General features: G+C 41.1%; 1 protein-coding gene across 13 annotated transcripts in view; it reads left to right on the top strand.

Moving 5' to 3' along the window:
* The window catches only part of DLG2 (discs large MAGUK scaffold protein 2), a 1,278,757-nt gene that overhangs the window by 950,454 nt on the left and 316,119 nt on the right, over positions 1–12,184 (top strand). For all 13 annotated transcript variants that reach the window (XM_077298627.1, XM_077298628.1, XM_077298639.1 and 10 more), the window contains 2 exons: positions 5,398–5,522; positions 12,013–12,182. In XM_077298627.1, the coding sequence (XP_077154742.1) occupies positions 5,398–5,522; positions 12,013–12,182 (295 nt within the window). The remainder of the gene's footprint in view (positions 1–5,397; positions 5,523–12,012; positions 12,183–12,184) is intronic.

Raw genomic sequence — 12,184 nt, forward strand, 5'->3', positions numbered from 1 at the left:
AGCAGTATTATAGTAGTTATATTGTTGTACATAGTGGCAGTATTATAGTAGTTATATTCTTGTACATAGGAGCAGTATTATAGTAGTTATATTCTTGTACATAGGAGCAGTATTATAGTAGTTATATTCTTGTACATAGGAGCAGTATTATAGTAGTTATATTCTTGTACATAGGAGCAGTATTATAGTAGTTATATTCTTGTACATAGGAGCAGTATTATAGTAGTTATATTCTTGTACATAGGAGCAGTATTATAGTAGTTATATTCTTGTACATAGGGGCAGTATTATAGTAGTTATGTTCTTGTACATAGGGGGCAGTATTATAGTAGTTATTTTCTTGTACATAGGGGCAGTATTATAGTAGTTATATTCTGGTATATAGGGGCAGTATTATAGTAGTTATATTCTTGTACATAGTGACCAGTATTCTTGACCATAGGGTGCAGTATAATATTTATTTTGTTGTTTATAGAGGGCAATGTTATTGTCATCTTTGCTTGTGTAGTAAAGTAATTCATCTTTTTTGTGAAAGCAGTAAAAGGTGCAATTATTGATCTCATCTATTAATGAGCTTATCACATTCCTCTTGCCAGTTAATATAAAGTCCATAACTCGGCACAAGCTGACAGTGACACATGGTAATAATCTCCTCCCAGTGCTGTGTCCCAGGACATTATGGGGGCTTTTTTTTGCCTATATAATCCCTTTATTATCCGAGAAGCTGAGGCTTATGACAAGATAAATAAAATAAAATAATAACATTAAAATCAGTCAGTCCGGGCACAGATGGTTGGGGTAACACTCGAGAGACTGATACATGCATATTAAATATAAAATCACTGAGCTTTAAATAAACCATGCCGGCAGATGGTAAATTACCGTGTGATAAGAATTTGTTTAAAGAGACACTCCAAGTGGAATACAGATAGGAGTCTTCTGTCCTCTTCATCTTCTTAAAGGGGTTGGACAATTTATGTTTAACTATTCCTAAGTATTTGGGACATGATTTTCTGTCCCTTACTAATACATAACCTAACACCGAACTATGGAAATCACCGATGGAGAACTTACTGATCTGCAAATGATAAAAAAATGGAAACTAAATTTTCAAAACTTTTTTTAGTATGGAGTATGAGTGCAACATGCAGAAATCCTGGCACTCAGCTTTGGCAATGAGATTATTACTGGTTGTCTAAGATATGATCTCTACACTGAATGTACTTGGGTAAATGGAAATCATCAAGATCCTCTGCTGGCAGCTCCTGTGTGATCACCGACCAATGACGTTCCAGTTATGTTCGATGGGAGACAAGTCCGGAGACTCTGCAGCCATGGTGACACATTTAGGTCATGCAGGTTGCTCACAGTAGCACCAGAAACATGCGAGACCAAGCATTGTCGTGTAGAAAATTTGCTCCCGGGCCACTTTGGAGAAATGGCGCACCACTGGTTCCACCACCAAACCAAGGTAACACCAAGTTGTTAGTATACTTGGAATGAGAACTAGATGGGTCCCGCTACCATATATTATGTCACCCAACACCATAATCCTGGGAGTAAGACTGATGTGACCTTCCCCCCATGATGCCCTCTTCATGTTTCCCTCATGGTCTTCATACCAATCTCCATTCAAGACGAAAACAGTCTCATCGCTAAAGAGGATAGATATCACTTTCAGCCTCCCTTGTGCCAATCCAGTCTTCGGTTCAATCGGGAGACCACATGGGCAACCCCATGAAGAGGGCTTCACAAGAGGGAACTTTACAGTAATAGTATGGCATAATGTAAAGTAGCCCGACCCCACTTGTCTTCATTCATGGTACACTAACAGCTCAGCATTACATTGATTTGGTGGGGGACTCTGTGTTGCCACCTTTTCTCCAAAGCTCTTTTTCCACAAGACAGTGCCAGACTGCATGTTGTCCTCCATCGAGCACACGGGATGTCATTTGTGAGTGATTACACAGGAGCTGCCAGCAGCAGATCTTGATGAATTGTCGAAGTGCTTTCATCGAGTCAGAACTTTCCTCAGACAACCATTATTAACCTCAGTGATGGTAGCCAAGGGTGTAACTGCAGGTGGAGCTCATACTCTACTGAATAAATAGAGATGTTTTAAAAAAATTGTTTCCACTTTTTCACAATTTGCAGATCGGGAATTCCATTACTTTATCTTCTTGTTATTGCAATATCAATGTTGAGGAGCGTATGGGTATTACATGTTCTACTCCTGCACTTATAAATGGAGGAGAATGTGACCAGACCTGTCCACCATTCCCCTACTATTGAGAAACGACGTTCCCTGTGTTGCATTCGGAGGAGGCTGATGGACAAGTCTGGCCACATACTACTCCATCAACGATGATTTTGAGAAGAAGGAGGAAACCCCGTAATTATTTTGTACTAAATCTTCAACCCATGTGTTAAAATAAAGATATTGGGGTCAATTCATCATTAATTAATTTACATTAGTACTACTTGGAATATTTATGGGGGTAGAACTGGAGAAATAGCTGTCATCCAAGCAAGCTGACAGTCATCAAAAGTGTATTGGCCAAAAATGTGCACCAAATAATGCACCCACGGTCTTTCCCATCCACTCGAGATCCACCCAGCCATTTGGTGTCAAAAATCTGCATATATGAGCATTAGTCATATTTCTCTCCGAGGATGACTTCTGTACACACCGCGAGTATCAGCTGTCTGCAGCCCACGCAGCTCTGAGGATAAGTCATGCAGAATCAATACTTTACGCAACAAGGCTGAGACGACTGCAAGGCTAATGTGCAATGAATTGGATGATATTTACCAAGATTCCGTTCTCTGTTTTTCATTTGGAATGGAAATACCGTGAACCAGAGTCTCAGGAACTCAACTTATTAACATTTTAATGGGTCGACGCTGAGCAGTGCTTTATTTGTGAGACCTGTATTATCTTTTGGAGATTCTATCAGCTGCTACCGTCCTTTATGGGATGAAGAAAATGCCCTGTTCTACTAATTCTGCTCAGATAGAAAAAGCGTAATGGCAAGATTCTAATCCCGTAGCTTTATTGTTCGTCATTACAATCTTCTCGAAGAGATAAAACAGGGGATGATTAATAAAAATAAATATTTTTATATTATGTGCTCACCAGCTGCTTTCTCTAAACCACTGGTCAGGGTGAACAATGTAAACCAAAGGTGATGGAACAACATGCAGGACTTGCCAGAGGGCACACGGTACTGCTAGGCCCAGGACATCAGTGTGTGCTGGATAGCAAGCGGACAAGTGGAGCAAGAAAAACCTGAAGATATAGATCCAGAAGTGAACTAAAAATCTATAATAAGTCCTCTAATTGCATTGAATGTATTGCGAAGAGCTGCAGACTTTATTATGCTTACAGCGGGTGAAGCGTTAATCACCAAACAATTGAATAGCCACTGGCAGCAGAAAGGAACAAGAAAACATGTTTCTAGACAAGATACATTTTGTGGCAGCAACATCTGTTGTGTGGACAGCTCCAGAGAAGAGTTTGTCATGCTTACAGCAGGCGAAAGGTTAACTGTAGGTCTGAACCAGGAAGTTAGTGCAGATTCAAGAAACAAACAGGAATTTCCTGAGATGATTATTAGCTGAGAGAACTTGATGGTGAGTCAAAATCCAATTCTCACGGTAACTGAATGCAAAGCTTACTCAATTCCTTAGACACACATGGATGTCTGAGTCTGCCGTAAAAAGGTCTTGAGTGATGATGTCACTGGAATTTGCCTGGGAAATTGGCCACACGGTGGCTCAATGGTTGCTAAAGACAATATCTGCAAGGAGTTTGTTTGTTCTCCCCATGTTTCCTGGCTTTCCTCCGTATTCTCCGGTTTACCCCCACACTCCAAAGACAAACTGATAGGGAATTTAGATTGTTTGTCCCAGTGGGGACAGTGATGATAATGTTTGTAAAGCGCTGCGGAGTTTGATGGTTCTATATGATCAAGCATAATAAATAAATAAACTCAGTATGGACCACAGCAAAAGGACAGCAGCTATAGGGAAAGGGAGCAAAGCCCTGCCCTGGAGCCGAGACAGGTGAGTAAGAGTTTACATGTTTCTTGGTTACAGCAGCTCACTTTCGGCTCATAATCGAAAAAGGAGTTTCCAGTGTCAGCACATAATAAGAGCTGTGTATGAAGGGGGCTGGCTGACTGGTCCTTTCAATAGCTAAGTCAGTTTTCTTCATCTGTGCATCAGTCATGATAGCGGTACAAGTACATGCAGCTTTGGTAATGGACATCTCTCTCCAAATTGCAAAATAGTTGCTCGTAGCTGTAAATTCCTATCAAGGGAGTATGTACAATAGTGACTTACCATGAGGCCTGTGTTCCATTTCTTTAACTGTTTGGTAGTGTGACCAGGGACGTCTCCAGGTTTTCATAGGATGAAATAGTCCCAGTGGGCCCCTTTAACACATACCCCAATTCATGATGCACAGATACTGCAGAGAAAAATTCTCCAGTATATAATGGGCCTCATATAATACTCCATATATAATGGGCCCCATGTGATGCTCCAGTTTATGATGAACCCCATATAATGCTTTAAACATAAAAAAAAACCTGAAATACTCACCTCTCCTCGCTGGCCACTGCTGTGCTCCGGACTCTTCAGCGTCGGCGTCTTCCGGCTCTCTGCACTGCGATTTAGCACTGTGACCTGAAATGTCACAATTAGAGGAGGCGGAAGACGCCGCAGCACAGGAATGGGGAGAGGTAAGTATCGCAAGTACCAGAGCCCTGAGCAAGGAGCGGGTGGGCCATTCTCGGGCGCTGCCAGCGGTCTCCCATAGCATGCTGGTGTTCCCGACGGCGAGTGCCCCCCCCCCCCGCTTGCCCAAGGCCCCGGTACTTGCCCGGGCACGCCGATTGCTGACGCTGGCCCTGAGTGTGACCATATATTTGACTCTGAAATCAGGCACCATAATGGAGGTGAGAGAATTTTGATCTGTGTAATAGGGCTGGATCTATTTGCTGCCGTCCACATTACTGAAGGAAGAGCAGCTCTTAAGCACAAACTGCTGCTCTAACATGTGAAATACTGTGCCTTTGGTTTCAGGCTTTTAATATTCTCTATTGGATAGTTCGTTTGTCTGATTGTATCATATTTTATAGACTTTTGTATTGTTTTTATGCATTAGAGGAATGTGAAGATAGATGGCACGGAAGGCTATGAGCTCATAAAATAGGAGGAGTAACAGGAAAATGTATTATGGTGACAACAGAAGCACAATAAAAATTGTGCAGAAATCTAAAAGTGTTAATGTAGATCCCGGTAGGGAGATAACCCTTATATTAGCTGGAACAGCACAGAGCCTTTATTGAGATGTATTGTGATTGATTCATTGATTTTTTTTTTTATTTACAGGGAAATTCAGGTCTTGGCTTTAGTATTGCTGGAGGAATAGATAACCCTCATGTAGGGGATGACCCCGGAATATTTATAACAAAGATTATACCAGGAGGAGCAGCAGCGGAAGATGGAAGACTCAGGTAAGAGTTTTTGTTTGACGCTCTCTAAACTTTAATGTCAGTCAAATGTGGGGTTGTTTATAAGTACACAGATGTACAAATGTGTCATTCCTTACCTTTCTTCTTGGATCAACATATCTAAAGATTTGTGGAGTGAGCTGACCAGCTTTGAAAAAACATATTTATAGAATACTCTGCTGGGAGATGTTTATAATTATTGTGTCTATAAGTGGACACCCAGTGGGTGTGATGTGAATTGCAGCATGTCACAGGTTTTGCCAGCATACCGTGGTAATGCATTGTAAGAATTGGCATCTATAACCAAATTTAAGAAAATATAAGGACGGACTCATCTGTACTTTGCATCATAAGCAAGGCAATTGTCTGTCACTCGCTCATGATCCCAGTTATTGTCTATGATCTGCATATAATTATTCCCTTTCCATCTACCATAATCTTGCACTTTCCTTTGAATTGTATTAATGATTGCAGCACAACTCATGTAATTAATCATTATACCTGAAACCAAAGTATAAAAAATGCAAATGATTTCAGAAATCTGCTAAAGCGCCCTTATCCTTAATTTCGGCTATGTGAAGACATTTTATTCCAGGCGAAAGTCTAAACGTGTCATTATATCTTTTCACAATAGACTATATAACTGTAACATGGTAATGACATAACACATATAAACATTTGCTGCATTTTTTTTTTCTTTATTTGCATGTCATTTTTCATTATCCATATAAAAAACAAATTGCAGTACTCATACTGGCCAGTAGGGCAGAGAAAGCATAATGTACACGTCTTGTTTCCTGCAACTCACTTGTCAGCTTTGCTGTATAGACTGGGGCAGTATGAGCAGAGTAATTTTATGATAATTGGAGGGTGGCATATTAATGTTAGCTCTATTGTGCTGCTAGAGGGATAGATTAGTTAGGATAGTAATACTATACATTATATACACACATAAGCAAATCAGTGCCGTTCCTTGCTGGAAGACCAATATCTGCCAGTTTCTAAAATACAATTTTGTATGATTACACACCCTGCAGCACAGTCTATCTAGATATTGTAATATAAGAAGGATATTTTCCAGTTCCCACACCAACCACTAAAGTAGACACATTAGATTTTTCCTTCCGGTTCTCTGTAGCTGACTTAACAGCTTTGCTGTATAGCATGGGACAATATGTGCTGAGTAATCTCATCATGAAAGAGATTATTAGAAAATTCTATTCTTATTCACTTGCTCAATAAATTAAATATTTCGACCAAACAAAATGTAACAATTTGTACGTGTAATAACTATCTATGACTGGTAATAACATAACATTTTTATTAAGACGAATACATAAAATTAAATTAAGCTTTTTACAAAACCAAGGGTTATGAATATGGACTCAAAACTAAAAAATAATACGTGTACAGAAGTAGGAAGCAGATTTACCGATTATTCTCCACTCCACACCCTGTTTGTTACTCTCCGCTCACTTTTCTTACATCCTTATGGACAGAATATCTTTGTTGTGGCCCAAAATGTCTTGAATTCTTGGCTTGCTGGGGACTCAGTATCAGCACGCACGGTGAGCAACAAGAGTGGTGTCCATAAGAAAGAGTTGGTCGTTTCCCACAGTTTGAGTTTTCACATTTGAACCCACGTGTCTGGATTTATAGAAATGTTCTTTCAGACATTTTTTCAGCATATGTTGGAGGAATACATTGGGGGAGCCCCTTAGGGTACCATGTACCTTCACCGAAAGCCTCGAAGGTTACATTGAATATTTATTTTATATGGGGCGCAATTACGAAGCCACATGTTCTAGAATTCTGGAAAAATAATTCTTATGTGCTGCGCATCATATTTGTGTTTTAAAGTCTATTTGTGCTTTGTCTGACAAGGGGGTGTGGCTTAATATAAATAGTAATGTGGCTTTATGTGAGGGGTTGTAGCTTAAAACGCAACTCCATGCTATTTTATTTTACCAAAATGTTGGTGATACAAAATAAGACAACCAAGATGGTGTAAACATAGACTAAACAGTCTAAAGAGACAGCCATGTGTGCAGATTATTAAACAACCCCTTTAACTGTAGTTGATATGTCATTGAAATCCAGATCATTGCAGTCACAATCATCTAATGGGAGTATTTCATCCCTGGAATATCCTTCTGGCCAGCAATGTCACCCACCTAGGATTTCTGGATGCATTAAACAATACCTCTCCACAGTGTATCTGTCCTTTCACACATAGCCATAATAAAAGCATACTCTGGATGTCATTCTGCCAGCACTATAGGTGCTGTAATATATTTTCTTCACTTGCCAACATCCATGACTTCTGCTATTGTCAAATAGCTTGGATACCCTGAAATGAAAGCCTGTCTCTCTGCTACGAAGTTTGACAGTCAGGAGAGCAGGCGCAGAGGGACAAAGACTCCATTATCACTTCATGTAGAGCTACAAAGTCCCTTCTCCCACATACTGTAGAGAGGAAGACACACCCTACTTCCTGTATAGAGACAAAGATCTGCCCCCATTTCCTGTAGATAAATACCCACCCCTGCTTCCGGTAGAATAATAATGACCCACCCCCAAATTTCAATAGGGACATAAAGAGCCATACCTTCTTTCTGTAGAGAGACAGAAACTTCCCAAATTACTTTAGAGGTATAAAAGTCCTTTCTCTTTCCTGCATAGTGATAAAGACCAGCCCCCAAATCCTGTAGAGAGACAAAAACCCGCCATCCCATTTCCTGTAGAGAGATAACCCATCACATTTCCTGTAGTGAAAAAAATAACCCACTCCCCACTTCCTGTAGAGAGATAATAACCCACTCCCCACTTCCTGTAGTGAGATAATAACCCACTCCACACTTCCGGTAGAGAGATAATAACCCACTTCCCACTTCATGTAGAGAGATAATAACCCACTTCCTGTAGAGAGATGATAACCCACCCATACTTCCTGTAGTGAGATAATAACCCACTCCCCACTCCCTGTAATGAGATAATAACCCACTCCACACTTCTGGTAGACATAATAACACACTTCTTTTAGAGAGATAATAACCCACCTCCCACTTCCTGTAGAAAAATAATAACCCACCCACACTTACTGTAGAGAGGTAATAACCCACTCCCCACTTCTTGTAGAGAGATGATAACCCATCCATACTTCCTGTAGAGAGATAATAACCCACTCCCCACTTCCTCCTGTAGAGAGATAATAACCCACTCCACACTTCCGGTAGAGACATAATAACCCACTCCCCACTTCCTCCTGTAGAGAGATAATAACCCACTTCCTGTAGAGAGATAATATCCCACACTTGAGTGAGATAATAACCCACTCCTCACTTGCTGTAGAGATAATAACCCACTCCGCACTTCCTGTAGAGAGATAATAACCCACTTCTTGTAGACAGATAATAACCCACTCCCCACTTCATGTAGAGAGATAATAACCCACTTCCTGTAGAGAGATAATACCGTACTTATGCACTTTACGATTTTGCCTTTCATTGCATTGGTCATTAGTATTGGGGTTCAGGCCTTTTTTTGGTTCTTCCCTGTAAGCATTGGGCAGTGTAGTTCTCTCCGGGACTGAACACCCTTATCAATCCATCTTTCCAATAACTTCGAGCTATGTCTGGATTCCTTTCACTTCCCCAGTTCGGATGAGGCCTAGCTTGGCACATGATGAGATAGAACATTGGTGATAGGGAACATCCATATTTAGGGACGCCTTAGCGTGGTTGCAGGGCTTTTGGGCTTTTTGATAAAAAAGATGTTAACTAAGTACCTTACTTTTTTATGTGTATAGTGATAGTGGCATTCGTGTATTCATTAATCCCAGTTCACGTATATAGTGTATGTACAGTATATGTCTGTTTATCGGCCGTGTAGAATATTTGTGCTCATGTACATTAATTTTATACTGTAGGGTATGCGATCACTACTCTTGGTTCTTTTTTTGTAGTAAGTTTATTGAAACGTCGGTGTCCATTGCAATATACCCGACATTGACCAGTTGTTAGGACTAATGGTCGTTAGATACATGTATCTTTAGTTTCTAGACAATGGTTAGAATATAGTCGATGAAGAGGCAGCTGCGTCCTGTGGGGTGTGAGAAGACAGACCCGGCTTGGGGGATCAGCTGGGCCTGAACGCTGCTGCTGAACTCTGAGAGTCACATGTGTTCAGCCTAAATCAGTGTGACATACCGCCGCCAGCCATCGCTTCAGTCGAGTGACTTATAATCCTGGTCACATAATGAAGTATATTAACCCATTCAAGACGCTGGGTGCTCTATACGATGTTCCTAATATATAGTACCCAGGACCTAATATGGCCAAAGCATCCTCCTCAGAATCACGGCTTAGGGTCACCTCTTCATTCCGTAAGAAAGAATCCAACGATCATATCAGAAGGAAACAAAGACTGAAATTATCCGACCAACGCAACATCACATGAATCAGAACTGTATACCGGCCCAAAAACCACAATGGTGGACATAGCAATGGTGGTAGAGCTGTGTATATTAGCCTGTAGTTATTAAGGTGGTCTAGGGTGTATATTTATTTAGGGGGGCTGGGGCCTGGCTTGGTGTCTGTATTAATTAGGGGGCCTGGTCCGAGGTTTGTTTTATTAAATGGGGTCTATATTAGTTTAGAGGGTCTGACCTGAGGCTGTATTATTTTAGGGGATCTGGCCTGAGGTCTTTAGAAGTTTAGGGGCTGGTCTGAGGTCTGCATTATTTTGCGGAGGGCAGTCTGGTGTCTGTATCAGTTTTGGGTTATTAGTCTGGTGTCTGGATTTGTTTAAGGGGTCTGGTCTAAGGTCTGGCCGAAGGGCTATTAATTTAGGGGATTTGACCTGAGGTCTGTATTATTTTGGAGGTCTGGTTTGAGGTCTGTATAAGTTTAGGGGGCTGGTCTGAGCTCTGTATTATTTTGGTCAGGCTGGTTTGAGGTCTGTATTATTTTTTTTTGGGGGGGGTTGGCCTAAGGTCTCTATTATTTTGGGGAGTTTTGGTCTTAGGTCTGTATAATTTTAGGGTGGCTGCTCTGGAATCTATTTTAGTATAGGGGGTCTGGTCTGAAGTCTGTATTAGTTTAGAGAGACTGGCCATGGGCTCTGTTTTAGTGTAGGGGGTATGGTCTGAGTTCTGTGTAAGTTTAGAGAGACAGGTCTAGAGTCTGTATTTGTTTAGGGGTCTATTTTAGATTACTGGGCGTGGCTTGGCCTTTGTATTCGTTTAGAAGGTCTAGTCTGAGAAATGTATTAGTTTAAGGGGTCGGGTCTGAGGTCTGTAAAACGTTCAGGGGGCTGGTGGGTGGAGTGCTCGGTCAGACAGCCAGTGTACAAATAACAAAAAACTGACTGTCAGTTCCAAACAGAAAACTGGTGTGTACAGGGGCAAACTAAGTGTATCCATCTCTATACATGACTAACAAATAAAGTTGCATATAAAGTGGGAACTCTTAGTTTGCACCTGTACACACCAGTTTTCTGTTTGGAAGTGATGGTCAGTCTTTTGCTATTTGTATATTAGCTCTCTGTGTTTTTATTGCAGCAGGATCCTACCTACCCATATAAATGTAGGCTTCAGCCTAGGAGAGGATTCACATTAGGCAGGTTCCCAGCACCCAGAGATCGCCTTGTCGTTGGCTGCTGGGCACACAAAAATTGGCCACATTCTGTGCTAAGCATTTCCATTTTTTCGAATAATTTAGATCAGTAATGCAATTCAAATGTCATATATTTCATGTTTACATGCTATAGCACTACATGAGAGTATTAGTTTAGGGGGCATGGTCTGTGGTCTGTATTAGTTTGGGGCACCTGGCCTGAGGTCGGTATTATTTTGGTAGGTCTGATCTAAGGTCTGTTAAAGTTTAGAGGGTCTGTATTAGTCTAGGGAGTCTAGTCCGAGGTTTTATTTTAGTTTATGGGGTTTGAGAAATGATAACTGTTAGTTTAGGGAAGTGTAGTTGGAGTTCTGTATTTATTGAGGGGGTCTCTGGATCTCTATTTAGAGGTCTGTATATTCCTGCAGGTTTGTTCGGGGTTCTGTATCTGTATAATTTTTCTGGTCACAGAATCTCCCTGATGTCGGAGCTCAGGCATTGGCTGTCATTGCCTTATTACTACTATAATGATAGGATAGACCAAAGATGTAGCGGTCAGTGGGGAGGAGGCCTTTGAATGTTGCCATAGAGCTGTTAGATTTCGATATACTCCCTTGTCCATGACTTCTGCCTGACTTACGTACATGACTTCTCAACAACATGCCAGTGATGAGACACAGCGGCTCTTATACCGCAGCCTATTACCGTATATAGCGTCCTTGTCCTTTGCACGCACTACAGCATGTATATCTCAGCTTTTGTTTCATAGAATGACTACGTTACGAAATGAGGAACATATCTAATGCACAAGGACGTTTGTTCTGCCATTGCGAAGCGCGTGGAAAAGCACAAAGTCTGAAATGTCCGCTTTATTCCAGGGTCAACGATTGTATTCTCCGAGTGAATGAAGTGGATGTTTCTGAAGTGTCGCACAGCCGAGCGGTGGAAGCATTGAAAGAAGCTGGTTCCATTGTCCGCCTCTACGTCCGCAGGAGAAGACCCATCCTTGAAACTGTCGTAGAAATTAAACTTTTTAAAGGGCCGAAAGGT

Source organism: Ranitomeya variabilis, chromosome 3 (genome assembly GCF_051348905.1).
Source record: "Ranitomeya variabilis isolate aRanVar5 chromosome 3, aRanVar5.hap1, whole genome shotgun sequence".
Classification (NCBI taxonomy): domain Eukaryota; kingdom Metazoa; phylum Chordata; class Amphibia; order Anura; family Dendrobatidae; genus Ranitomeya; species Ranitomeya variabilis.